General features: G+C 40.0%; 4 protein-coding genes across 5 annotated transcripts; 3 read left to right on the top strand and 1 right to left on the bottom strand.

The window, feature by feature from the left end:
• Nucleotides 1-116: 116 nt before the first annotated feature.
• Nucleotides 117-5310, bottom strand: LOC122881926. Its single transcript, XM_044208711.1, has 3 exons — nucleotides 5201-5310; nucleotides 3712-3901; nucleotides 117-2906 (listed from the first exon to the last, which is right to left on the bottom strand). Exons 2-3 carry the CDS (start codon nucleotides 3897-3899, stop codon nucleotides 1628-1630), a joined length of 1467 nt encoding a protein of 488 aa, XP_044064646.1. The 5' UTR covers nucleotides 3900-3901; nucleotides 5201-5310; the 3' UTR covers nucleotides 117-1627.
• Nucleotides 5311-7144: 1834 nt separating this feature from the next.
• si:ch211-120k19.1 (uncharacterized protein LOC563199 homolog) lies at nucleotides 7145-9808 on the top strand. Its single transcript, XM_044208714.1, has 5 exons — nucleotides 7145-7356; nucleotides 7554-7897; nucleotides 8999-9069; nucleotides 9173-9202; nucleotides 9304-9808. Exons 2-5 carry the CDS (start codon nucleotides 7564-7566, stop codon nucleotides 9421-9423), a joined length of 555 nt encoding a protein of 184 aa, XP_044064649.1. The 5' UTR covers nucleotides 7145-7356; nucleotides 7554-7563; the 3' UTR covers nucleotides 9424-9808.
• Nucleotides 9809-10456: 648 nt separating this feature from the next.
• rpl18 (ribosomal protein L18) lies at nucleotides 10457-15200 on the top strand. The gene is made up of 7 exons (XM_044208713.1): nucleotides 10457-10567; nucleotides 11242-11328; nucleotides 11483-11590; nucleotides 12328-12426; nucleotides 12613-12736; nucleotides 13943-14012; nucleotides 15066-15200. The coding sequence occupies exons 1-7, from the start codon at nucleotides 10472-10474 to the stop codon at nucleotides 15139-15141; spliced, it is 660 nt and encodes a 219-aa protein (XP_044064648.1). The 5' UTR covers nucleotides 10457-10471; the 3' UTR covers nucleotides 15142-15200.
• A 212-nt stretch (nucleotides 15201-15412) lies between these two features.
• On the top strand, nucleotides 15413-26821 carry sphk2 (sphingosine kinase 2). 2 transcript variants are annotated; one of them, XM_044208706.1, is made up of 8 exons: nucleotides 15413-15569; nucleotides 17554-19194; nucleotides 21075-21224; nucleotides 21320-21414; nucleotides 21588-21703; nucleotides 22288-22491; nucleotides 22594-24202; nucleotides 24814-26821. In XM_044208706.1, exons 2-8 carry the CDS (start codon nucleotides 18732-18734, stop codon nucleotides 24874-24876), a joined length of 2700 nt encoding a protein of 899 aa, XP_044064641.1. In that variant the 5' UTR covers nucleotides 15413-15569; nucleotides 17554-18731; the 3' UTR covers nucleotides 24877-26821. The 2 variants fall into 2 exon arrangements, with proteins under 2 accessions (XP_044064641.1, XP_044064642.1); XM_044208707.1 differs by having other exon boundaries at nucleotides 15470-15569; nucleotides 17464-19194.
• Nucleotides 26822-27876: the final 1055 nt, after the last annotated feature.

Genomic DNA, 27876 nt, shown 5'->3' with positions numbered 1-27876 from the left:
GCTGCGCATGCACATATACTCATCAGTGGTGTAATGTACTAAGTACTAATTACTCAAGTACTGTACTTAAGTACAAATTTGACGTACTTGAGTATTTCCATTTCATGCCACTTTCTACTTCTATTCCACTACATTTCAGAGAGAAATATTGTACTTTGTACTGCACGACAGCTTTAGCATCAGTTAAAAAATATGATTAATTTTTGTAGATTCAACTACAAAACAGTATAAAAAAGTAGTGCTACTTACACGTTAATGCATCAGTAATAATAATCCAATAATATACTGTAATAGTATAACACGGACAGGGATATTTTATTCTGCATTATGATACTTTTACCTAAGTGACATTTTTATTGTAGGACTTTCACTTTTAATGGAGTATTTTTATATTGCAGTATTGCCATTTCTACTTAAGTAACTTAGTCACTGATATTTATACACACACACTATAAAACAGGAGCTATTAGCAATATAACAGCATTTCTTGTTGTTTATTTAAACATTAACATTTCATACTTAAGCAATAACACCACTAATCAATACACAGATAGAGACTCAGCTCAAGTCACAGTTAAAAGCTTAAACATATATACATATAAAAGATTTGATCCAAAAAGGGAGCAAATAAAATTTAGGTTGAGTGTGTACTGTATATGAGAAAGTATATTATTATTTACTGCCAGTCAAATGTGTTTGAACTGAAAAAAGAAATTTGTAGTTTAATCTCAAGCAAAGTAATTTTAATTGATTGTAAATACTATCAGTTCTGTTCAGATCTTTTTTTTTTCTCCACAGGTGGAAATAATTTTTGTAGCATAAAAACAATAAAAACACAATAAGACAAGTGAAGACATTAAGAGTGCTGCTACTATACACACAATACAGAACACGGTCATTAAAAATATCACTAAGAAATAATTATTAGTTAATAGAATATGGTTGACATGTCATTTTACTGGAAATTGACTAGACACTTGTAACAGACGTAATTTTTACTCATCTTGCAACTGGTGCTTTCACATGTTTTTAGTATAATTATGTAAGCATATCTTTCCAGTGCACCTCCCTTTACGTAAGCACTAAGAGCTAGGAGTCTGAAAGCTTGCCAATTAATACGCCCTTTAAAGAAAGATTTGGGTGTAAAGTGAAACAGAGAAACATGAAAAAAAAATTCATCAAGTCTCTGATGAATGAAAGAAACTGCCAGAAGGACTTAAAGAATCAGTTAGCTTTGTGGCATATAAGAGAAAGGTATACACATATACAGTATGTTGTCCCAGCTGCTTGATTCCTTTTCCAAATTTCAGAGTACAAATAACAAATTGCTTGAGATTTAACCAGAATTTTTTTAAATCAAGACATTCAAACATTCAAATTAAGGGCAAAATCCAAAAGACATGTCATACCTCCAGATAAAATTTGCAGTAAAAGTATAAATGACAATAAAATTCTTGTGTAATGATTTGAATAAAAGAATGGTTAGTTCTTGCATTTCTTTAAAGATGGTGCATACCCTTTCCACTCCCCCCTCAACATTTACAGCAGAATCCATGCATCACTGTTAGAGCTTTTCACATACGTTCACTAAGTAACAAACCTCAATAAAAACATGAGACACATTTTCCTAACAGTCAGGTGACTTCCTGTCCTTTAAGATATCAGTGAACAGCCAGTCATCCTCGTGCGGCGGTGTTGCTATGGGACGGTGCTCAGGATTATGAAGCGGGACAGAGAATGATTGAGCAACACCCTCAAATGGTATAAAGTTTAGGATATTTTCACAATTTACCAGCATACAGGGACTCTCTTCCTCGGGGTGCTGGTACGTCTGCAGCTCTGAGGCGTTGTAGTGGTAGCTGATCGATGTGGGGAGCTGGTTCGGGATGATGTCTGTGCCTTGGGATGGCTTAAAATTGTTAAACTGTGTCTCTGCAGTGTCTTCATTTTGTCTCAGCGCCTGTGAGCTCCTCTGATCACTCTGGAAGTGGTTTAGGGTCAATTCCTGATCTCTATGACAACTGTATCCATATTCATACCTGTACTCACCTGTCTCACAGTGTAGACCCTCCACCTCAGGTCTGTTATCTGACTGATCTGCAAATCCAACGTCATCAGCACCGACTTCCTGCCCAGCATCATCTTGGCATGCACAGATACTGTCAAAATAAGCCTCTACGTCCATGCAGCCTCCTAAGTCCTTATTGCCAACACTGAAAAGATCCATAATATCTGTCCACTGACTCTCTGAAAAGTCAGTGATGTTCTTCTGGGCCTGTGTGCAGGTTGAGATGTCTGTGAACATGTGGATCGAGAAGTCGCAAGAATTAAGAGACAATGGAGAGAGCTCTGGAGAGAAGGAAGGAGAGACATCCACGTTTTGGCTGAACTGGATGAGGGCAGAGTCCTGTTGAGTTGTTTGAGAATCTTCTGAGAGATTGTTGGCTGACTTCAGTGGACTTTCATTGTCGTAATACTCAGTATGAAAGAACTCTGCCCCGTGGTAATAGTCTCTACCCTTTGGGGAGCTCATGGATGTGAATTCAACCAGTTTGTGATTTCTACTCTCTTTTTTCTGTCTCCCTTTGCTCTGGTTGTTCTTCCTAGTGGTGCAGGTGGCAGTCTGTGATTTGAGGTGTCGTTTCCAAAGATGTCTCGAGTCTGGCTGCTTCTTTGCACTGATTTCAGTTTCATGTGAGCCAATGGGGACGTCACTCCTAGACTTAGAGATGCCATCTGCATCTGTGTGAACACTGCATTTATCTGGAGCTTGTAGATAAGCACCTTGGGAGGGGCTACCTGACTGGTCAAGTGTCTCTGGTGGCAGAGAGGATATGTTTTTATCCTCCTTAAAATAAAGAGCAGATGCTAGCCGGTGGTTTGCTGCTTCTATGTCTGCAAACTTTCTGTTGAGAGAGATGAGGAGAAAGATGAAATATTGAACAACAGCCAAAATGCCTCAAGACAGTGTGACAGTCAGACTTGTGTAACCTCAAAGGAATAGGACAAAAAAGCTTATTTGCTTTCTTGCCGAGAGTTAGGTGGAAGATTGATACCACTCTCATGTTTGTATGTTAAATATGAAGCTACAGCCAGCAGCTGGTTAGCTTAGCTTAGCACAAAGACTGTAAACAGGGGGAAACTGCTAGCCTGGCTCTGTCCAACAGTTACAAAATCTGCCTACCGTCAACACGTTATATATTGTTTGTTTAATCCGTACAAAACCAAAATTTTAAAATTACACGTGGATTTTTGGGGGGTTATATGGGGGACTATTTCTTAGCCGGGTGAAATGACTTTCTGGGGTCTCTGATGGTTGCCTGGCAGCCTCATGGTGACAACAAGGAAGGCGGATTTTGGTACCTTTGTACAGAGTGAGGCTAGCTGTTTCCCGCGTTTCTCAAGTCTTTGTGCTAAGCTAAGCTAAGAGAGTGGTATCGATCTTCTCATCTAACTCTTGGCAAGAAAGCAATTAAGCGTATTTCCCAAAATGTCACACTTTTCCTTTAAAATTAAGCATCATCTACTCGAGACCCATCATGACAAGAGCTGTGATCAGTAGCCAAGAATTTTAGGAGGTGAAAAATATCCAGTGTCACAAAAAAAATCAACCAGATTTTGGTTTGGGAACCACTACCTTAAGAGACTGCCAGGAACATTTTACATTTTCATATCAGCTGACATTGGTGCTTCTCTGATGCTCCTACACACCTCTGAATCATGTTGTGCAGGAAGCGACGGTGGTTGACCTGCCGTTTGGACGGTCGGTTCTTCCGGGGTTTCTGTAGAGTCCTCATCATGTGACCTGCTGCTGAAGTTACAAAGGTGTAGAGGTCACGACCCCATGGGACCCCTCGCTCCAACCCGGGCTCAAGAGTCACAGAGATGGAGGGTCGCATGGCTGAAAGAGAGAGGGTGGGAGTTAAAGAGATGAGAGACAAGGGGAAATTAAGAAATTAAAGGATAAAAAAAATTGAGAAAAGATTCATTGTAGATAGCTGTCATGTTACTGAGCAATACTGTGTTGAAATCAGATCAAGTGAATTGCACTTTGAGAGATTTAACCTGTAAGGAAAACGAATTAGTTCTTTCAAAGCCGCTGACCTCGATACCATTTATCATCTGAAGCAGCCTAACAGCACAAGATAGCTCTCTTGAAAATAAACCAGTTTTAAAATGTGATTAGTTTTAAATGAGACTGTATGTGACTACATACTCGAGTACTGTACTTAACTACAATTTTGAGGTACTTAAATATTTCCATTTTTTGCTACTTTATATGTTTTCAAGGGCATCCTGAGACACAAAAACATGGAAATTAATAGACATTTAAAGAAAAAATAAAAACATAAATAATAGTAATAAACAATAAAATAAACACTTTAAATGACAATCAACAATCAAAGCAATCAACATAGTAACATCAACAAGAACATACACATAAGGGCTCTCCCACAATCCCAAACCACACACACTACATCTTTGTTAAGTGTCATCTGCACAAAAATAAGAAAACAGTGAGAAACAAAATAAATGAACGCTGCCAGACAAAATGACATTATGTCAAAGTACTGAGTCTACCTATGAACTAAAACTGAAGGTAAATACAAATTCAAATAAAAAACAAGAACAAGTACGTTTGCGGTAAAAGAAGTAATCGATCTGAGTGACATATCAGAGGGAAATGTTGTACGTTTTTTACTCTGTAACATTTATTTCACAGCTGTAGTTACTAGTTACTCTGCTGATTAAGTTATTATATACACAACCTATGCTGAGTTTATAAAGTACAACGCATTGCTTCAAATTAATCTACTCAACAGTTCGTCTTCACCTCAACCAGCTGCAACATAAAATGCTTCTTACACATTAATGACAATACTCATCCAATAATATGTACACAGATAATAATAATATAAAACCAATAGGAGCATAACAAGTTTACTTTTGACACTTTAAATACATTTTACTGCTAATACACATGTACTTTTACTAAATATTCTGAATGCAGATCTTTTACATTGTGGTTTTGCTGTTTTTACTGAAGTAAAGGATCTGAGTACTTCTTAACCCACTGCCTGCCATTACTGTTACAGTAGAGGATTGATAAATTAGAAACATGCAGTAACTGCTGTTCGTTATGTCTAGTCTTGCTCCATTCTGTTCAGCTCAATAAAAAACATGTATATAATATGTTCACCTTATTGCTCCTCAGGCTGCTGTGTGTCTTGTTGTATCTTCCTACAAACTGCACTGAGGACTCAGGTAGACGGAGGCGGGCTGCTTCAGAGAGAGAGGTGTGGTAATTTCATTGTTGATGTATTTGTGCGCATGTATTGTGGGTCTGTGTGCGCAAATTAAGTCAAGTGACATAAGAGTTCAATGCAAATGCACAAATTCCCCTTTTTTTCCCCCCGGCAGTATGAATGGAATCCAACTTGACAAATTTATAGTGGGAGAGGAAGTGAGACACGATGAGAGGCTCTGAAAAGAAAGAGGCAATTATCTGAGAAGTCAACCGCTCGTGGAGGTGTGGGCACACGTCTCCATTGTGTGTCACACTAAAGGCAGCTTGTTAAATACTGGGAGACACAAACTCACCAGTTGACGCACTTAACAAGGCCTTAATTGATCAGCTTAAACTCTGGCCCCTAATTATCACATTCTCAGAGGGAAGAGCTAAGATGGTTGCTAGTGGCTTTAATTGACCTTTGCGATTCAATAGCACAACTTCCAAGTACAGAATTTTACATATCTATGGCAGCAGGTGGGTGACTAGAGGCTGTCCTTTTCACAAAGATGGGAGACAGCAAGAGATACAGAGGAATAAAAATAAAATCCAACAAGTTTTATGTGCATCTTTAAATTTTTGCTTCTACATTTTTGCTTTTTTTACCTTTTGCTATATGATATCATCCTCATCCTGACTTTGACTTATTTTTCTTACATCCAGTATCCCATTGAGATATGAAGTCTTATGTTTCTGTTTATATGGCTTTTTATTACTGGTTAACTTTTTTATTTTTAATGCTATAATTTTTTGTTGGGTTTTCAAATCTGGAAACAACAACATGTGACATTACCAACACAGAACAAAACATGTCAAGAGGTACTCAGACATACATATACATTCTCATTTCCACCTTTTCCATATTAAACAGTTAAGTTACTTGTTGGGCATCTTGTTACATGCAAAAGATCCACTTTTCCCAATTTGTGTCAAAAATATGTCCTTTAACTCTAAAAAGATGGATCGACTTTTCCATCGAACACATTTCCTGAACAATATCAAGCCTCTTTTGCTGGAAGATCAGCTTTACACCAATTTATTTTTCTCTTTTTTTCCCTTAAAGTTGTGTTTATTTTATTTGGATGAGAAATTACATATCGAGTGTAGTCAGTGCAATCGTCCAAAAGAAAAGGATCAGCTTTACACAAATATCTTTTGGTGCGTTTTGGTGACTACAAGCAACATTTTTGTCAGCTATCTGTCTCTTCCTTGTAATGCCTCCTCAGTGTTCCCTATAGGTACATCACAGCACAGTTGTTTTTAATAGCATATCCCATAATGTCTTGTATAGTTCCAAAAAACAAGAGTATAGTTTGCCTCCAGGTCACCACAGAGCCTCCAACATGATTGCTGTTTGGTTAACTGTCTGCATTTGATCTGGAGTGAACTGAGATATATTCTTCCAGCCGAATTTCCTCCTCCTGAGTTAGCAGGAGTATATTGTGTTACACACATCTTGTGCCATTCTTCATCTATAATTTTGACACTTTATCTCAAGCAAGCACTGCTGCAGTGAGTGGCATCTATTTATAGTGACACCACATGTGCCTCTGACCAGAGAGCTGCACAGCTAACTTTCTGCTGTGGTTTCAACTTCAGCACTTCATCAAGTGAGAAAAATCTGCGGTAAGTGACATTTACTGGTCTATACAGACGTTAGGGAAAATGACTCAAGTGACAAGGTGTAAGGTGTGTGCAGTGGGCTCATCTACACTGCTAATGGAGCTTCAGCCAAATATATCAGTCTACATGTGCATGAATTCAGTATAATAGATTGACAGGATGTGTTTTTCATAACCTCTCTACTGTCTGCTGCAGATTATTGCTTTGTCGGTTACTTCTTTACCATTCCTCACATGTGGTATTTTCTCAGATTCTTCTCCAGCGGGCTGATAAAGGTCTTATCACACATTCTCTGCAAGAGTGGCAGAACTTTGACCTGGTCAGAAGACCTTCATCTCAGCTCCTCCTCCTCCTCCTCCTCCTCCTCAGACCAATCCGAAAAGAGCTTGTGTCTCTTTGGCTTTGCAAATTTAAGGAGAGAGTGAGAGGAGCTACGCTGAAAGGTAGGTTTAACTACTTCTTGGATAAAAAGCCATAACTTAGAGTAGAGTGGTTCAAGACACTTTATTTCCTTTAACATCCATTTAATCTGAACATTTATTTAAAAGCTGTCCTCACTTAAAAAATTTAATATTGTAAAGCAGTCATACCCAGTGGCTTTATTATGAATGAATTCAGCTTTAATCCTCTCTCTGATCAGATTTTCCACCATGAACCGGGCCTGGGCTGTGTTCAAGGCCCATCCGTACATCAGTAACGTCCTGGGATACACAACGCTGTTTGCCTCTGCTGACCTGATACAACAGAGCGTGCTGGGTGGGAAACACACTGCAGGATCCACAGCAGAGGATTCAGCCGGCGTTGACTGGCGTCAGACAGCTAAAGTGGCGACTGTCGGCTTCTGTTTCCATGCCAACTTCAACTACCACTGGCTCAGAGGGCTGGAGAGGATGCTGCCGGGAGGCGGAGTAAAGGCAGTGACAGGGAAGGTGGTGGTGGATCAGCTGATCGCAGCTCCCCTCACCATCAGTGCCTTTTATATTGGTAAGTCTGTTATGAAACCTATTTAACTCATTAGTTGTGCTTATTTTTAATAACTATGTGGTTCTGTTTGAGTCTTATATTCTAATTGAGAAATGCTGTTGTGTCTGTTGTGCTGCTGTTATTTTCTTAAACCTTACATTCTTAAATTTAATTTTCAGCCCCCTCAATTCTTCAATTCTCTCTTATGTACTTATAGAAGTTAGATAAATGTTATAAAACATTCTGGTATCACTTTATTTTATGGGTCTGCAATTTCCTAATGATTTCCTGTGAAGTTTACTGGAAAGAATTATGTAGTATGGGGCTGGTTTCACAAAGATAGATGAATAAATTAATCCACTGCACAAAGCTGTCTACTTCTTGACTATCTTAAGTAGGACTAATTTTCCATGAATTCTGGGTAAATTGAGACTTTTACTAAAAACTCAAACTGAAAAACATGGCTGATCGTGCAACTGCATCAAACCGCTCAGCTCTGTTCACTCCAGCAGAAAATGTTTGCCCTCTTTCATAAGTTACAAAGACATCTTATTGTGAAAATTTAGCAAATAAAATGTGGCTTCTCAATGTGGCAGAGCTCAGTAACTCGTCAGCCAGGCTCAGGATAGCTTCCTTAGACAAACGACGACGATATCCTCTCAGCTGTATATTTCCAACAGGTTATTGTGCGCTCTAAAAACTCTAGTACATTGCTGTGGCCAGGATATTGGTGTCCTAAATTATAGCTACAGCATTGATTTATTACTAAGTTTAGGGGAAGTTAAATTCTCCACTTAAACCCAAGTAAATATTCAGTCATTGTTCATTTATTATTGTAAACTGCTCTCTGTATACTAAATGTTGAATTGAATATTTGTCTGTAGACAAATTTCACATTTTTGCATGTTCAGCTGGAATAATGGAAGTTATTCAGAAATGATGTACCCATAAAATAAAGTGTTGCATTTTTACCAACACATATTAAATATTTAAAATCAGTGGAATCTGAGCTGAGATTTTAAATACAGTGGTGTTGACGAGTGCTTGTCCACACAACAGAAACATGTGTTTCTAATGATGGATCCAACAAAGAAACATTTAACAGCCAACTCTACCTTTTAGGTTTAAGTTTACTAGAACACAAAGATGACCTGCTTGAAGACTGGAGACAGAAATTCTGGACTTCTTACAAGGTACACATACAGGCAAAGGTTGCACTTGTTAGACCAATACCATGTAATAAATCTGTCTGTGTGTCTATTGATCTATAAATCTATCCACTGTTCCTCTTTTTAGACTGGAGTGGTATTTTGGTCAACAATGCAGGTGAGATATTCTCCCACACAGATTCACAGACATGTAAACATACGTACATACACAGATGTAGAATGACATATCCATTTGTTTCATCTCTTCCACCATCTCAGGCAGTGAACTTTGCCCTGGTCCCCCCTGTGGCACGGACAGTGTTTCTGGGAGGCATCGCACTGGTTTTCACAATCTTCCTGTGTCACCTCAGACAGCAGCGCGGCCACAAACTCGAATAAACTTGAGATCCGGCTCCATGATGCAAGTTTTTGTACTGAATGACTATTATTTCAAAAGTATTATTTTTGTGTGCAAATCATGTGAAAACAACAAATAATGACATAAGATGAGGCTTCTTTAAGGGCAGAATTCAGCTGCAGAGTCAATAGATTTACTGATGAAACAGATGATTCCTAAATAAGATATGCAAATGTGAATTACAATGATGTGCCTGAGTTTAATCCTTTTAGTCCTGGTGATACTCATGTTGTTGTAATCTTTTCATATACTGGAATAACTGATGTTGATGTTGCTATACATTTTTTAACCAATAAAAAAAGGCAATTCTTTAATTTGTTGTTTTCGTTTCAAACATTTTATCAAGATTAAAATTGTACAATCATGTAAATAGCTCCTTTTGTCATATACATCCTGGAACTGACCTTCATATTTTTTGGCACGTCTCTGAAAATTGTGGCAAAAACAATCTGTATTTATTATTAACTACACTGTTAATTGTTTGTGTATTATAAAATTTAATTTATTGCAATAAGATCAGAGGAAAAAAATAATTTGATTAGGGACAGTATGAAAATTATTGGGGTGGGGAGGGGGGCTGAATATTATATTTCATTTTATAAAAAAGTGAGAGCCTCCCCAGGCTTATTTATATTTTTGTTGGACCCTCCCCTTCTCCACTTGTGTGAAAAAAAATGCAATAACCTCCCCCCAAAATCTCAAAACAAACAAACATTTATGGCACAAATAACAAAGAGGTGAAAATACAGCCACGCTCTAACTTTGAATAAAGGAGCTGCTAAATAAGCAGTTTTACAGCCACTGAATTTGTGAACAGGCTTAAAGGGCTTGAGCACTGCAATATTTTCACCCCACTCTGATGTACAAAAAATAGCCTAAAAACACAAAAGGAACAAATTCATAAAATAAATCAAAATTAGCCATTAAATCAGTAATAAACGAGGAATGCCTCTCGGACCGTCTCTACCACTGGAGGCACCATCCTAAATCATCGCAGTTGGTTTGACCACAGACATACACAGGAAGCGCATGCTCTGTAACCAATCAGAGACCCGAGACTTCAGCGCACTGTTTATCGCGAGACCTCAGCTCTTCCTTTTCCCTTTTCGCTCTGAGTCCAAGATGGTAGGTGCTGCTAGCAGAAAATTCTAAATACGATAGCTTGACTATCCACGATCATCCTCTGAATTAAAGCATCTCATCTTAATAATGGCAACCGTTACTGGTTTTAAACATCATTTACGTTACAGTCATGTCTTGATTTCGTGTTATTTGACCATGTAAATTATACTAGCTTACCCTCTTTGATGCCGAACTAGTGTCGTCCAAGTATCAGCTTCACGCCTTGAGGTTGATCATAAACGAGCTTTTAACGTGGTTCAGAATGCGGAATATTTAACCATAATTTATACTCCCCAAAGTTAACGTGTGTTCCCAAATGTCAAACTCCGGCATACTTTAAATTGTAGGTCTGTTTGCTGTGTAGCTCGTGATAGCAGTTAGCTGTGGAGTGTCAACGTGTGAACCGGCCTGTACTAAGTTACATGTTGAGCTGCTTGTGAACTAAAGGGACGTAACTGATTTATTAGTGACATAAATACTGCTCATAGTCTACCGTTGTGTTAATTATGGTTTGGCAGTGGTAGACTTGAATCTACAATATAAGATGAGCAGTGGAGCCTGAATAGAATAGATGTCATTAGTGTTATACACAGGTTTTAGGATTAAACTCACAGGAGCTGCTTGTTAATGTGTTGCAGTTTGTTATTGTCCTAATGTGGTTCTGTTTACTTTTCAAGGGAGTTGACATCAGACACAACAAGGACCGTAAGGTACACAGGAAAGAACCAAAGAGCCAGGATATCTATCTGAGGCTCCTGGTCAAGGTAATTTATATTCACTCATGCTTTACTCAGTGGAAAAATACCACAAATAGTAGTCATCTTGGTACAGTAAATCTTGAGTTGATAACTTTTAATTTTACCACTAAGCAGTCTCATTGTGCATAATATTCCTAACCATCCCACTGGTTTCTTGCAGTTGTACAGGTTCCTGGCCCGCCGCTCTAATGCTCCCTTCAACAAGGTCGTCCTGAGAAGGCTCTTTATGAGCAGGACCAACAGGCCCCCCATCTCAGTGTCTCGTCTGGTCAGTCTCAATTGTTTCTCATCATATCCGCCACCAATGAAACCATAAATTTACTATTTGAGACAGTTGTAATAGTGTGTCATTGTTTTTGTAGACTGGAATGCATTTTTGACAAAGTACATTTATGGGTCAGTGTCAGCATCAATTGATGACATTTAAGATTTGGTTTGACTGTTGTTTTTAGGGATGCACCAATTAGAGCCACTTGCTCAGTATGTGTGCCGATGTGTCCGATCCACATCAAATAGTTTCTTTATCAATGTATAAGATTCAGTGTCTCTGCTATCCATTTTATTCATTCACTCAGTGGGCTGATGACTTAGCTTTTAGTGCCACAGCATCCCTGGGCTCATGTGACCTTTCTTAAAAATGATGCAGTGAGGTATAAAGAATTTTAAATTGGGGGAGGGGGGGGGGTCACTATCAGATCAATAGTTTGTATCGGTAGATACCCTGATTTCAGATTTTGGTAGATGAAAAGTTTTTATTGCCTCAACACTATCATTGGAAATGTATGAGAAATGAAGTAAGGAAGTGAAACTGTGGGTCAAATTAAATGTAGAATCCACGTAATCCAGACATTAACTGCTTGCATCATATTGCCCATTTACCACCACTCTTATTAAAACTATAAAACCAGAGAAGATTACAAGTCAGTAATGTTGAATGTGTATGAGCCATGTCATCAGACATGTGATTGTGTGCAGAATTTTTGACTTTGCTTCCATTGCGACCAGATCCGTAAGATGAAGATGGCTGGCCGTGAGAACAAAACCGCTGTTGTTGTGGGAACAGTCACTGATGATGTCAGGATTCAGGATATCCCCAAGCTCAAGGTAACCCCTGCTTTTTTAGAATGGCAGAATTCACCTATTAGTGTTTTTTTTTTTTTTTTTTTTTTTTTTTTTTTTTTTTTTTGTTTCTCATAGATATCGTTCAGTCCCCTGAGCATCTTCCTTCAACACTGTAATGTTGTTGGCAGTCTGTAGGATGGTCCTCACTTCCTGTTTGTTTTCCCACAGATCTGCGCTCTGAGGGTAACCGATGGTGCCCGCCGCAGGATCCTGAAGGCAGGTGGTCAAGTGATGACCTTTGACCAGCTGGCTTTGGCTTCTCCCAAAGGACGGGGCACAGTGCTGCTGTCAGGTAACCAAACGTAGATTTATATACACATTATAATATAATGATGCAATTAGAGTAGATAATATAAGCAATCATTGTCCTACTGGTGCTGGGCCACCTTGGCCATCAAGCACATAATAAATCAAGCTCGCACTAATCACAAATGTAGTCCTGTAGCATAGTCAGTTGAGCATAACTGTCAAGATTGCCATTAGGGCTACCCATGTTAAATGACACTCATGGCACTTTTAGATAGGCATCTGCAAGGATGAGAGAATTTAAAAACTTTAATTCATGTACTTATTGTAATTTCATACTGGCATGTTTATTTGCTTTAAGGAGGCTTAGAACACTGATGCCAAACAGTAATGGACACCAGACTACTGCTCTGGTGTGGCTGAGTGGAGTAGATTTATGCTGTTATGAGGGAACTTAGTCTGTTGTAATGCCATAGATAAGAATACTGCTTGAATTAGGAAAACAGGTTTGCATCTGTGTTCTGGTCCGATTGTTGACATTTGATCATCAGATATTCATATGCTAAGCTTTGTGGGCCGTACTTTGTTTCTATATGTTGAGCGCTATTCACCTGGATTTGACAGACTGCGTTGTGTGGCAGGCTTCTCTTTAAAGTGAAAGTAATACCAATTGCTAAAAACTACTTGCATTAAGAACTGGTGATTTTTGGAATAATCCTTGGAGTAATCCTTAAACACTGGTTTTTGGAGAAAAAAAAATTTCTTAAACTGATCATTGCAAGAGAAGGGGCCTCTGGTATGTGCTGTATCAGACCATTGTCTTTGAACCATTGTATTGTCAAACTGATAAAACATGTATTTCTTGCTAATAAACAAACCTAAAAATATTCACCTGAAACACTGTCTTATATACTGTACAGTCTGCACATCCATATAGGTCTTTCATGAGGCCAAATACAAAGAAGTGGTGCTAGACTGCAGTTTATAGTGTCCAAATAAATGGAGATTTGCAAAGGGGTTCATCTTAGGGAAGACATGAATACGGCAAATGGAGATACACATTTTTAACAGCATCACTTTTCACTCTTTAGGTCTGTCTAAACTAAAAATTTAGCAGGTGCAAATGTGCCAATTGTCTTATGTGGCATGTTAGAATTAAATTTATGAATGGATGTGGGAATTCTTTCTGCTAGTTTTTGGGATGTTAGCAATTGTAACTGCTTTTAATCTGTGGCATTTGTTTCTTCTCTAGGACCCCGCAAAGGCAGAGAGGTGTACAGGCACTTTGGAAAAGCTCCTGGAACTCCTCACAGCCACACCAAGTATGTGTACAGTTGATGTGTTGGTACTGTTGTCAAACACAACAATGTTCATGTAAGGCTGTCTCAACAAAGTATATTGTTGTAACAGTATTACGATCAGTCTGATTCCAGGCTACCAAATTGGCCTGAATATAAGACAACATAAGACAAGGTTTTCTTCTGGAAGTTGTCTTAGATTTGAAAATCGGACATAATTTCATCACACATTGAGCATAGACTGACTCTGTTGCTGAGTTTATCTGTCTCACTCTCTCTATTGTGTGGTGTTTGTCTGTCTTGCACCTTCCTTGGTTTTTCTCTCCATCTCCTGCCCTTTTTCTCCTCTCTGTCTCTCTAGTTGAGGAAAATAAAATGGTAGCTGTTAGTAAGAAAAGCCCAGGTGTAACTAATAACATGATTCTTTACTTTGTTCTTATGCCAGTTAGCACAGTAACAGGACCGGTACTACCATTGGTGATTTTACTGGTTGCAACTGACTTCAAGTAAAATGCTTATGAGACTAAAGTAAAATTGGCACCAACTCAAAAAACTCTGACATGTGTTGAATTCTGGCAGTTCACCAAAAAAGAGATAATAAGCGTTTTACTGCAGACATTTTGACATGTCTTAGTAGGGAAAGCACAGGTGTTACTAATAACATTAACGATGACTGTTCTATTCAAGTGTCACAGAAAGCCAGCATGCTCAATACCAACACCTAGAAATTGAAGCAGCTAAATGGATTTCAGCCATCATTAGTTTTTATCATTTACACCTGTGCTTTTCCTACTCTGACTGTCAATGTCTTGTGTAAAAGGCCTATAGTGTCTGCACAATGCTTTGTCAGAACGCACAAACACTGAATGAGTAGTTAGCACTAGAGTAAGAAGGGGTAATGTTTCATGATGGCCCTTTAAACCATTTTAGTGATAGTGAGTGCTAGGTCAGCATTGTGGTCATTTGTAGGGCACCGGAGAATGAATAAAGCTAAGCTTTACATTAGATATACAGTTATATGAATGTTGGGTTTGTGGTGCTATCATCTTATACTAAACTCTTCTTTCTCTTCTCCAGGCCCTACATCCGCTCCAAGGGCAGGAAGTTCGAGAGAGCTCGTGGCCGCAGAGCCAGCCGTGGCTACAAGAACTAGTCTGTGTCTTTGTTTTCCATGCAATCTGCTACAAATAAAAGATCGACTGTACAAAATGAGTTGACTTTTGTGTTTTATTGGACTGCTTTTACACACCCTTGCAAATACATCTGATGATATGCTGGTTAACATCACAGGAGATGACTGGGATATAGCTAATACATCTTTTTATGAGTTTGTTCCCCATTTTCACCCCTCACTGAGGTCTTAACGTAATCTTTTGATCCACTGATATGACTTGGCCAGGAAGTGGTGGTCTGTCAATGATTGGAGAATGTCGGTGGGTGTTGCAATGTTTTCCTTATCGCCATTGGACTTCCTCTCCGCCGCTCAAAGCTGCTGCTACTGCGTCTCCAGGCACTTCCTGCGCCGAGCCACAGTTTACAAGGCAAGCGACTATCTCGTCGTGAGAGGGGAGACGAGATGAGGTAATTTTGAGTGTTTCGTTTTGATATATTATATTTAATCATGGCTTTTCGTAATCCGGTGTTGGCAAAAAACATAACTCTTAAAGGTAACCAATTTTCGTGTTACTCGGCTTGATTAGAAACAGATCATAACGGTTGTTAGCTAACGTTGTCATCCACTGTTATCTGCGCTAACTTGGGTACCTCTTTAAACCAAGCAATAAACGAGATGTAAAATCAAATGGGAGCTCTTCAGTGTACTCATGGTGATGACGGGTAATTTAAAGACAGTAAGCTTTTAATAGTATAGAAAGTTAGCTTGAACTTGGGCTAAACGTTAAGTTGCAAACTGCTAGCCACTGCTAACTGACAATGCTGTGTTGCGCTTGTCTGGCAGCAGTTTACAGTAGCTAACGTTACTGTATTTATAACATTAGCTAGTGTTTGCTAACTCCTTGATTTAACGTTAGGATTTGTGTCCTAAATACAGCTCAAAACGCTTTCTGCTTCTTGATAATTAATTCCAAGACTGCACCATTTTTGGAAATGGCTCTTCAGTTTGTAACTGTTAAACTACAGCTAGAGTTAAGTAAGTCAGCTGGCTAACAGCCTGTCAACCTGCTAGCTAACGTTAGGCGAATGACATCGATAAAGTTTAACGGTCAAACGTAACGTTAGCTTTTACTTTAGTTCATCAGGATTATTAGACAAGCTGTTAACGCTGCGTGTGTATGAATATAGGAATGAGTGTGTAGCCGTGCCCTTAGTATGGGAATGGTCTTTAGTTCAAAGTATAAGCTAGCCGAAAGTTGCCTAAAATACCCCGAAGTCACTCAACAACAGCCTCATTGTGTGGGAGACAAAATTAGCCCGCTGGTATTATTTCTGTGTGTCCCCGCCCTGCATTTCAAGGACGTAAGGTGCAACAATGGGCATCAGTGAGGTCCTTTTTGTGTGTGTGTTTTATCAAGACAGGACATCAGCCACGTATTGATTTTGTCTGCACCACACTTACATAATGTTTCCTGTCTGTTATAAAATTTCAAAAGAAAGATGTGACCAGTTTATTAATTTAGGGTTTCCCGAAGTCCCACTGTGATAATCCAGTAATTGTACTTTGACGAACTGTCTAAATCTAATTAACTGGAGCCTGCTCACTTGGAACATTTACATTACTGTAACCTGTCATCTATATACATAAAAATAATATGATAATAATCATCATATTAAGTGGCACTTAATTGTGATTTATATTATATACAGGCCAGGGAGACCTTTTCAGAAGCCATATAACAAATCAAAATAATAAAGTTATGTAGAGATGTTAAGTTTGTGAAATGAGTCCCAAACTTGTTTTAACAGACACAATGTTTCTCATTATGAAACTATTTCCTTATTGGGAAAGTTTTAAGATTGTTACATACTAATGAGTATTGCAAAACCTCTAAAATCCAGTACCATTTAGGTCAGCAATTCGCAAAATCTCAATTCTAGTGAAAACAGTTGTGAAAGAAACACTGTTTCTCCAAATCCTGTTAGACAAAAGCCCCAAAAATGAAAATGCCAACCAGATGTGGTCACTCTCATGTAACCTTTCATCCAAAATAATGTGATGTCTCAGCAAAGCCATTGAGGATGTGTGACTGTGAGTCATTATGTGCAAAGACCATAGACTATGGTAAAGACGCACCTAAGGTCAAGGGGCATGGTGGGTCTCGTATTGCTTCACCCTGTAACCTTAATCTCTTCCCCTTCCCAGTTATTCTCTGTACTTGTTTCTACTCTAATTGAGAAAATGTGGTACAGAAATATTCACCTTTGCAGAGTGAAATCCCATGTGAATTAGAGACACAATTTATTCAGTTTAATATGCGTCCTTCTTTAATGTCAATTTCTTTCTCATCTGCTCTTTTAGGTAGATCACCCATACATTAAAGTTCTGCCATTGTTTTTTCCACTTCCACAATTGACTGTTGTCCTCCTCTCCTCCTTTGTCGTCGTTCAGGAACAGAGATCTTCGGGAGGGAACGTGAGGCTTGACTCAAAGACATTACCATGACATAAACTAAGGACCCACCTAGAACTGTCTCCTTGTTTGTCTTTTGTTTTGTTTCTGTTTTTTATTTTTTTCGTTGTCTGGTCTCCACCTGTCTTACCTAGTGTTCACCCTCTTCTTGCGAAGAACGGATAATGAAATAATGCAGGAGTATTTGTTTATATGAAACTTTAATGTATCACACTACTGTCTAGAGGACTGGCCTAGTCGCTCCTCTTGTCTGCCTCCTATTATATCACTGAGATTAAAGATAGCAATAGAGGTATCAAAGGTCTTGAATAAGCCTGCACTTATCATATCTTTGTGGCATTAATGACATTTCAGCCAGCACTTACCATGCACCATACTCTACAGAATTCTTTACTTGTGCATTAATTTAATTTAATTGCTATAGCCTCCTTGTCTAAACAAGGTGTGTTTGTTTGTCTTATTCATACTTAATTGATCAGTTTTTCCAATGCAACTAATAGTTTCAGTTTGGTCCATGTGTGTAATTATTAAAAGATTTATTGTTAATGTTGAGTAGCTGCTCGGCTGCCTTATGTTGTAATCACAATAGGCGGCTTTAAGTTGTAATGTAAACTTTTTTTTAACTTATGCAGTCTTTGTGAGGAACGCTTTTGTTTAAATGACTGATCTTGTAGTGGAAAATATACATTTTTAAGTCCTGTTTTCTTTGAATATGTTGAAGTATTGCATATCCACTTTCCCACTGACAGTAAACTGTAGAAGCTGACAGTTCTTCAGATCAAACTCTGATGGGAGCTTTATAACTGTGACACAAAGACTGGTCTTTAGCAGCTCACATTTTCACTGGATAAATACTCAAAACAGAAGAACCTTTAAACTGGAAGGAGTTCATTTTTCTTTTCAAATGAAGACATACTTCTGAAATGGACAGACAGGAACAGAAATCCAGAGCTGATTTTTTTTTTTGTGACTTGAATTCAAGCACTGAAGGAGAATGATTTTGAGGAGATTTCAGGGATAAAGTTCTCAGACTGACATTCAGATACGTTTTGATTTTCCCTGCAAATCTTGAAGAGCTGCCAAATTCCACTCTTCAAGCCTCTAACTGTAGAAGACTGACTTTTTCCTGATAAACCGTGTCTGCTTCAGCAGTGAGGATGCGATCTCCAGAACCATCTTCACCTTCCACAGCAGAAGCCCTCCTTCATGGCCAGTTTGCCAGCTGGGGATCAGGCAGCAACAGCAACAATAACAGCTGCCCCAACAGCCCTGGTGGTCCGGGGGGGCTGTCCCCTGCTGCCTCTCCTACTCCGGCTCTGGCCTCCAACTATGCCTTGACCCTCACCCACACCCACATACATATCCAGCGTCTGTCACCACGGCCGGGGAAAGAAGCCCGTCTCCTGCTGCCTTTATCAGAGCTAGTGGGGTGCAGCTGCCCTCGTGCCCCTGCACCCCCTCTCCTGGTGCTGTACTGGTACCCACCAGGCAAACGACGGAAAGGGGTGTCTCGGCGCAGGCAGGTGAGGGCCTACCTGGCAGAAAGCAGGCCTGAAGCTGAGAGGTGGTCAGCTGCTGTGCAGTGTCTACTCAGAGGTGTGACCGTCACTGCTGACACAGGTGAGTGTGTGTCTCACTAGAGGCTTGCTTGTCCAGGTTGGGTGATGGTTGGTAGATGGTTTTACATGTTACAGGACCATACTGGTGATTGTAGTAGCCCATTAACTGGACTGTTTTCCAGCAGTTTATGAAATTCAACTTGTAGAGACTCATAACTTTTTTTAATAGGCAATCCATGAACATGAACACCATGTTGCCCTTCATGTTTTTGTACTTGAAGTTTCCCAGACCCTAAAGCCCCAAGTACACTCTCTTTTTATGAAGGAATCCTGGTCATGGCTATAGTGTGGTGTTTTAGTGAATGGCTTTATCAAAAGGGCAGCATGGTTAGTTTACAGCAGGTAATAGTGTGATTTACTTTGGCTGACCTGACCTGTTTACTACACGAGACCACACAATATTGTCTTATGCCGCCTTGATTTATGCTTACTTTGTAAATGTTTGCTAAGTATAGCTTAATGCCACAGTGACCCAAGACCTTTTTGTATTTAGGCTATAACACACACATTTTGTCACTGAGTACACAAAGGTACCAATAGTAGTTAAGCATTTTAGGGGTTATGTAGCAAAAAAAAGGGGGATTAACACTAATACACCCTAAGAGGCTCTGAGTATTTAGTTCAGATTTTTGTTGTTTCCCATAACTACATCTTTTTCTTGAGTTTATTTATCTGATACTTCTTTGTTTTTTTGCCCTTATCTGTCCTGCACACGGTCCGTATCATTCAATGTCAAATGTAGAGACAAAGAGGGTGGGGCTGCTGCAGCTTGCCACCCCTTCCCATACACTGTATCCCCCATCCTCTATAATCAAACAGACAGCAAGGCCCCGCTAAGTGTTTACTTTCACTGTGTGTATGTGTGTGTGTTATCCCTTTTCTCATCATTACCTATGCGTCACGCACTTCGCCAACATATCTCATCGTTTCCTGTCTCCTTCCTCTTCTTTAGACATAATCTTTAACCCTTCATTCTCTTTAATCTCTCATTTGTTTTCCTCAGTCTTTACCTATCACATCACTGTCTCCTTCCCCCAACAGAGATAAAGCTGTCATTCATCTTTAATTTTTCCCCATTCCTGTTTGTCCCTTGTCTGCTTCTGCCTCATTCATACTCTGTTGCAGTTCACCCTGTTTTTCTGGGGGTTGCCAGCCTTCTGTTTGACCCCTAGTTTATGTTCCACTTTGCTCACATAGCCTTCATTCTTTCACATCTCTCTGTTACCATTCGCTTACCTAATTGCTCCATTTCTGAATCACTTGCTGTCTTGATTCTGTGAATTTTTATGCTCATGCACAAAATAGTTGTTAGTTGGGTTTTCTGTTGATTTGCTTTAGTATAGTTTGTTGCAAAATCCAGGATTATCTGAGAGTGCATTTCATCTCATTCCCTGCACAACTGGCATCCATCTATACCATACTAAATCTTTTTATTTAGTTTATTTTAAGAAGCTTTTTATTTATTCTACCTGGGCTGATGAAAGAGTAGAGAAGAGGAGTGACTCTCTTTTCTTGCCTCTGCGCCCCAGTTGGACAGATAATACATAGTTTGCCTCTGTACACAGCTGTTTTGTTTTTACCACCTTGTTTTGTTTAATTCCTGTATTCGGAATGCTACATGTGTCCTTTACCATGTATCTGAATTTAAATGATTAACAGACACACTCTCGTTGTGCAGTGTGAAGTAGATCCTGTGAGGTGAAATTAAGGAGGCTCAAATGATTGAATGCACTCAAAGTCCAGGGTTGGGCAACACTGTGTAATGACAGCTCCCAGTTGACTTGCTTTTAAAATGCAGCGAACCTCTAGTTCCTTTCTTTGTTCTGGACAAAAACTATGTGAGTTATAACTTATTCATGCTCTCCCTTCTTTTTCATACAGAATTTTCAAGAAGTCTGCTACCTCGTCCCAGGCGACTACTGTTATTGGTCAATCCCTTTAGTGGGAGAGGCCAGGCAATGCAGTGGTGTCAGACCCACATCCTGCCAATGTTCAGAGAGGCCAACATCAGCTACAACCTTATACAGACAGGTAACACACCAAGTGCAAAGGCAGCTTCATGAGGCAGTACCTTTTACATAAAACATACATGTATAACAGGTGTTAACTTAATTAATCTGTCTCAGAGCGTCAGAACCATGCCAGAGAGCTTATCAGAGAGATATTGCTCCCAGAGTGGGATGGCATCATCATCGTTTCTGGAGATGGCCTGCTGCATGAGGTGTGAAATGCTTTTGTTTGGAGGGCTAAGCATAGTGGAATGTAGGGGTATGTTCAAGGGGGAAATTATATAACAGTGAAGATATTTATGTGGTACAAGAACACAGCTTTAACCCAGCTTTAACCGTGTCCACAGATGTGATTTTCTGAATTTTCTGTGTCGTGTTCCTTTAGGTAATTAATGGCCTGATGGAGCGTCCTGACTGGGAACAAGCAATAAAAACACCTGTCGGCATTCTGCCCTGTGGCTCCGGGAATGCACTGGCTGGCTCCATCAACCACAATGCAGGGTAAGCATGTATCTCATTCATATCTGTAAAGGTGAGAAGACTCAGCTCTGTAGGCACAAGAAGTGGTAATTAAGGATAATCTAAGATAAATGTCTTAATATCTCTTCTCTTTGTTTTATTCTTAGCTTAGATCCTGTTTGCTGATAATGTGCTGTTAAGTCCATAAGTTGTTGTAAACCACAAGATGTTTAAAAATTGTTTATGAGCATTATTAGGTTCTGCGTGAGTCAGGCTCTGTCATATCAAACATTTGACATGCCAAAAGAGATTTTTGTACTTTGCGTTCTCAATGCCAAAAGGTTACTTTTATTAGCTAAAACAGACTAGCATAAATAGATTCAGAAATCATGGTTATGTGGATTTATCCAATTACACAAAATCAGATTAACCTAGTTCCAAAGTCAGTTGTGGTTTATCTTTAATCAAAAGAGTGCAACGTTGCTGTTTTTGTCATCACCTGGTTATCTACAGTAGATTTAGATATCTCTGAATAGTGGAAGGACTCTGTATTGACCTGTCGTTTGTACAGTTCTCTCTCTCTCTTATCTGTACTGATTGGACGTGTTGTTTCATATCTCTCTCAGGTATGACATGTGCCTTCGGGAGCCCCTCCTTTTGAACTGCTGTTTTTTGCTCTGTCGAGGCGGTGTCCGACCCATGGACGTGGTCTCTGTGACAACGAGCCCTTCTCCCTCCAACAACAGTCGTACTGCAGCACCCAGGAGACTATTTTCTTTCCTTTCTGTTGCCTGGGGCTTTGTGTCCGATGTGGACATTGAGAGTGAGAGGTGGGTTGTGTAATAGCTTATACTGTAAGAACATCCACTGTTGGCTTTGTTCATTCATTCATTACAAAAGATAGCTTTACTTGAAATCTTTCCTTATTCCAGGTATCGTGGCCTTGGCTCAGCTCGCTTCACCCTGGGCACTCTGGTGCGCATAGCTTCTCTTCGATCCTACAAGGGTCGTCTGTCCTACCTGCCTCCCTCTATTTGCACCTCATCACCAGATGCCACACCTACACCGCCAAGGAGACCCCTCTCTCGCAGTATCACAGAAGGCCTCGAGGGCTTCTGCCGAACACCCATCCATCGCACCTGCTCTGACATGGGCATCAGTGAACAGAGGAGCCTGCGTATGGGTGAGGGAGAGAGGGAAAAAGAGGAGAGGCAGAGAGAAAGGGAGAGGAGAAGGGAGAGGGCTAGGGGAGGAGGAACTGGCGTGGTGAGGGCAAGCAGCCTGGCGGAGGACAGAGAGAGGGAATGGGAGGGGGAGGGGGAGGTGGCGATGGAAGCAGAAGAAGAGAGGTCAGGGACATGCTTCGAGAGGTCGGAGATGAGTTCAAAATCAAATGAAAGGGATGACTGCAATATGGGAAGGGTAGAAAGGTTGGCAGGAATCAAAGATGAAAGGGAAGATGAGGGAGGAGTACAGCATGACTCCAGTGAGATGGAGGATAGGGGGAAGGATGGGGAAGGCAATGGCGGTTTTGTAGAGGAGGAGGGAGTGTTACATGCAAGAGAGCTGGGAGAGAGCTGTGGGGTAGACATGGGGCGAGAGGCAGATGAAGAGCCAGAGGGTTGTTTCCTTCAGGAAGCCAGACAGGCAGTAAGAAAGAATTCAGCCCCTTCAAGCCAGATAGCCAACACTCTCTTTAACCAGCCTCTCAGTCAGGAGGCTGACGCAGACTCTGGCACTTCATACGGGATAGAGGACATGGATCTGAATGGAACCTACTACCGGAAAGAACCCTACCAACTGGACGTTGCTCGTGAGCGAGCTCTCACCATCTCCTCTCCCTTTCGTCACGCTCCCTTCTCTTACAAGCCCAAGACCCTGGACCAAAACCAGAACGCCTCCCGGCCGAGGCCCCTCTCTCTCCTCCAGCACTCCCACTCAAACTCCCTCCCCCCTAAACTCCCCTCCCTCTCCCTGTCTCTTTCTCCCACACCCCCATCTTCGCCTTCATGTGCCTCTCCACACTCCTCATCCTACCTCGCCCCCCGTCCTAACACCCCAAATTCCACCTCGCCCTCACCCTCTCTACGCACACCGTCCTCATCTTTTAACTTTGACATTGCCGAGCCAGCAGGACCCCAAAAGAACCGTCCTTTTGTCTCACTGCCTTTAAATCTCCCTAGGGATGACTTGTTACCCCCCCTTGACCAACCCCTTCCCACCAGAGACTGGGTAAGCATTGAAGGGGACTTTGTCCTGGTCCTGGCCCTTTATCAGACCCACCTCGGGGCTGATCTTCATGCTGCACCCCAGGCCAGGTTTGATGATGGGCTGATCCACCTGACCTTTGTGCGGGCGGGGATCTCCAGAGCCACTCTGCTGAGACTGTTCTTTGCCATGGAAAGAGGAACCCACCACTCCGTCAGCTCGCCGTATGTGAGCCATGTTTCCTGCAGGGCCTTCAGGCTGCAGCCTCTGTCCACACGGGGGACACTCACTGTGGATGGAGAACTGGTGCCCTATGGACCACTTCAGGCGCAGGTCAGAAAGGGGAAAAATGGTGCTTGGTACTGAATGTACTTGTCATGAAGTGCTGTAATCTGAGTGTAGTAACTGTGGGTGATTGGATAGGGTTTTACACTTAATTTAGCGGTTTTGATTCCCTCTAGATCCACCCATACATAAAGCACATGTTCATGTAACTAATATGCTTTGTAGGGCTGTGCCAGTGATAGTATTTTGATTGTGGTCAATCAAAATCAATCACTGTTAACTAATCGAGAAAAAGATGGTGAATTCCCAGGTCATTTTACTATATATTCTGTTACAATATGAACCTGCATGTTGGGTCTCATCAAATTTTCTATGTTCAATGTGTTGAATTTTGTTTGGCCCTTTGGTGACTAACAATAGGCAGAAAAGTAGGTATTTTGTATTTTAGAAGCTTTTAATGATTAATTGATTGTTAATCATTCATATGGTTAACAATGACGCACGATTATATTTTCCCAACTCGTAAGAAGGTGTGTTGTATGTTTAGCAGATGTAACGTATGCCTCTATAGTACTAAGTATTAATGTTGGAGTTATGTTGATGAGCCACTGTGAGACTTATCATTGGTAATCTTTTTTTCCCTTCTCAATATTTCACAGGTTCATCCTTCCATGGCTCGTCTCATCGTTGGTGACTCTGGAGTGAAAATTACCAGATTCTAATCAGGGATTGATTGAATTGATTGACAGATACAGCACTCTACTGAACTATGTAATCTCTGTTGCCATCTATACTCTGAAAGAGAGGGGAGTATCTAAAATACTTAGAATAGCCTGGATTGCAGAAACTGCTTTTCTGGGGTTAAATGAAAGGGATAACCCACCGAGCCACGCATCATTGGAGCACGACTGCAGGGATTAATAGCGAATTTGAAAATGGATGAAAAATGCGCCTCATTGCACAGCTGTTGGATTACGCTCTGCGTACCCTGAGAAGCATGAAAACTGCACAGCCTGGGATTATAAGAGGGAAGAAAAATCGAATGTTTATGGAATATTTTTGTGCAGATACTGCATGTGTTGGATGTATACATAGTAGTATGCATGCAGAGAAGCATTACATGATTGTTGCCTTTCAATGAGATGGAAAGAAATCAGATTAAAATCATAGAAAAGTTGGTTTGTCATGAAACATGAAATGCTAAAAAAAAATACATTCAGATTCACTTGGGCCAACTTTGGCCAACACCCTCTATCTTCACCCAATGTCCAAATGTTTAAGTATAAAAACTTCCGTCCCTGAAATGAATGCCTTATCTGACACTGGACAGTACAGTTTACTTTCTTACTTATATAAGAATCCCAAATCTTCTTAATCTCTAGCCACCTATCAGAGTGTCCGTCCACTACATAAATACAACATACTGGTAGACCCACCTACCTGCTGTTATCTTTGAGCACCCTACTCTCCACTTATCATCAGTGGAGAAAAATGTGGTTAAATGTACACTTTAATGAACAATTTGTTCATGCAAGTGACTCATTGTAGAGCGGCGAAATCAAGCTTTTGAAGGTCATTACATTAGTAGGAGCGATGAAACTGTTGAATGGTGACCATTACTGACATTTTTACATTATCTGCCTGTTTTTCTTAACCAGTGGATGCACGATGATGATGTCAATGATATCAGACTTTGCAACATATTGAACAAAAAAATGTCTGAACAAAGCAAGCTTCTTTGTCAGTGGTTATAGACCACTTCATTTTCAAGAATTGTTTCAGAATCACACACGTTAGCCCTCAGCACTATTTTATGTCTAGAATATATCACTATCTCTGAGTAATCAGCTTTTGAAGCATAGAGGACATTACATGCTTCTGTTAAGTAGTAAGTAGTGCATTTATTTTGCACAATAACGAGTTGATGCAGCACAGAAAATCACAACACTAGAATGCATAATAACTTTTAGATACATCTAACACATAATCAGATCTAGAAATGGATGCACTAGTATTGATAGCCTAGTCCAGATACTCTAATACATGGATCACATGACATTCCTAGCCTCAAATGAATTAAATGTCTTAATTTGAACACTCATAGCTTTTGAAAGGTAGAACTGATGGATTACAAAATCATTTAGACACTTTAAAATCCTTCTGTAGAGACAAACACGGGCACAACACTAAAATCCAGCAGCTCTGTGTTGTCACATGAGACTTTTGATCAAGAGATAAATCAGATAGAGGGAAAACGACTTTCACTGTGAGAAATGATCTCAATCTGTTGAAGTAAGTGATTGGGTTTTAAATTTAAAGTATCTTGAGAACTTAAGTATTACTACCAAATGACGATGTGCTCCTTAGTGAAATCAAACAGCAGAACTTGGAGCCCTACTAGGAATTGTGATGTTTTATAAATTAATTTTTGAAATGATATAATGAAACCTGCTGATATACTTGGTCTGGACAAAGGATAAATCATTAGCATGTGCAGTGTATCAATCAGTAAGATCATGTGCCGACTGCTTGGGTCATCATCAGCATACTGTAGGTCATGCCTGGACAAATTAATGCCTTTGTATAATAAGCCTGTAAGTTGTGGCTGTTGATCATGAACTGTTCAAACCTGACTGCAGAAAATGGAGTAAAACTCTTTGCTCACCAGGCTGTTATTTTCCTTCTTGTTTTTGTTTTCCTTTGAGCGCACAATGCAGCTAGTCTACCACAATTACACTGTGCTTACACAGCTAAAGAATGTGGATACAACATTTTGAGTCTAGGCTTGTAACAGTACCAAATAGAAGAATCTATATACATTTTGAATGGAGTTTTTACCAAAAATGTTTACTTCCCCCAGCCCACATGTCAGAGTGTCCAAGGGGAAGACACTGAACCCCAAATTGCTCCCGAGGGCTGTGCCTTCGGTGTGTGTGAATGATTTAGTTAGTTTCCTTGAACTGATGAGCAGTTAGCATCTGCCATCAGTGTGTGAATGGGGTGAATGTGATATGTAGTGTGAAGTGATTTGAGTGGTCACAAGACTAGAAAGGCACTATACAAGTACAGTCCATTTACATTTAAGAAACTAGTTATGACAGTTTACCTCCCTAAACATTTTGTCATCTATGGCCATAGCTCGGACCATGGTGTTACAAACCTATTTGATGTGACAATGTCGGGGTATAACCTCTCAACTGATAATGCCATTAAGATGTCTGTAGTGGACTGCCTGTAATGAAATTGTAATTATTAGTAAAATGATGAAAATATATACATATATGGTTTTGAATAAATGTAACTTGATAAGTTTGTCTGGAGCAAACTTTTGTCACACCAGTGTGTCTTCTCATTTATAGTCACAAGTGTTCATGTGACATCAACAGAGGGAAGTTGCTTTTATCAGCAACATTCTTGTGATATCTAATGGCATTGTTTAAACGACTGCCTATAGATTAACTCCCCCCAGTCACAGTATACTAATAAACAAAGGAGATAAATAACTGGAAAACAGTTAAATGAATTGCGTTTCCTTCTTCTTCACTTAAGCTTTTTTACTGTCTTACTCTTGTAAATTACAGATTTGTAGAAATTGATTTTGTAATACATGTGTGCCATTTGGACAAAGCTTTTAACCCTGAGTAAATACATTTTTGGGCTCCATGGCCCCAGAGGAAATCAAATCCCTAAAGATGTTCTCCTTGTAAGCTGTAAGAAAGTAC

Source organism: Siniperca chuatsi, linkage group LG9 (assembly GCF_020085105.1).
Source record: "Siniperca chuatsi isolate FFG_IHB_CAS linkage group LG9, ASM2008510v1, whole genome shotgun sequence".
NCBI classification, from domain to species: domain Eukaryota; kingdom Metazoa; phylum Chordata; class Actinopteri; order Centrarchiformes; family Sinipercidae; genus Siniperca; species Siniperca chuatsi.
The sequence above is the reverse complement of the archived record's forward strand: the minus strand, read 5'-3'. Positions and strand labels throughout refer to the sequence as shown.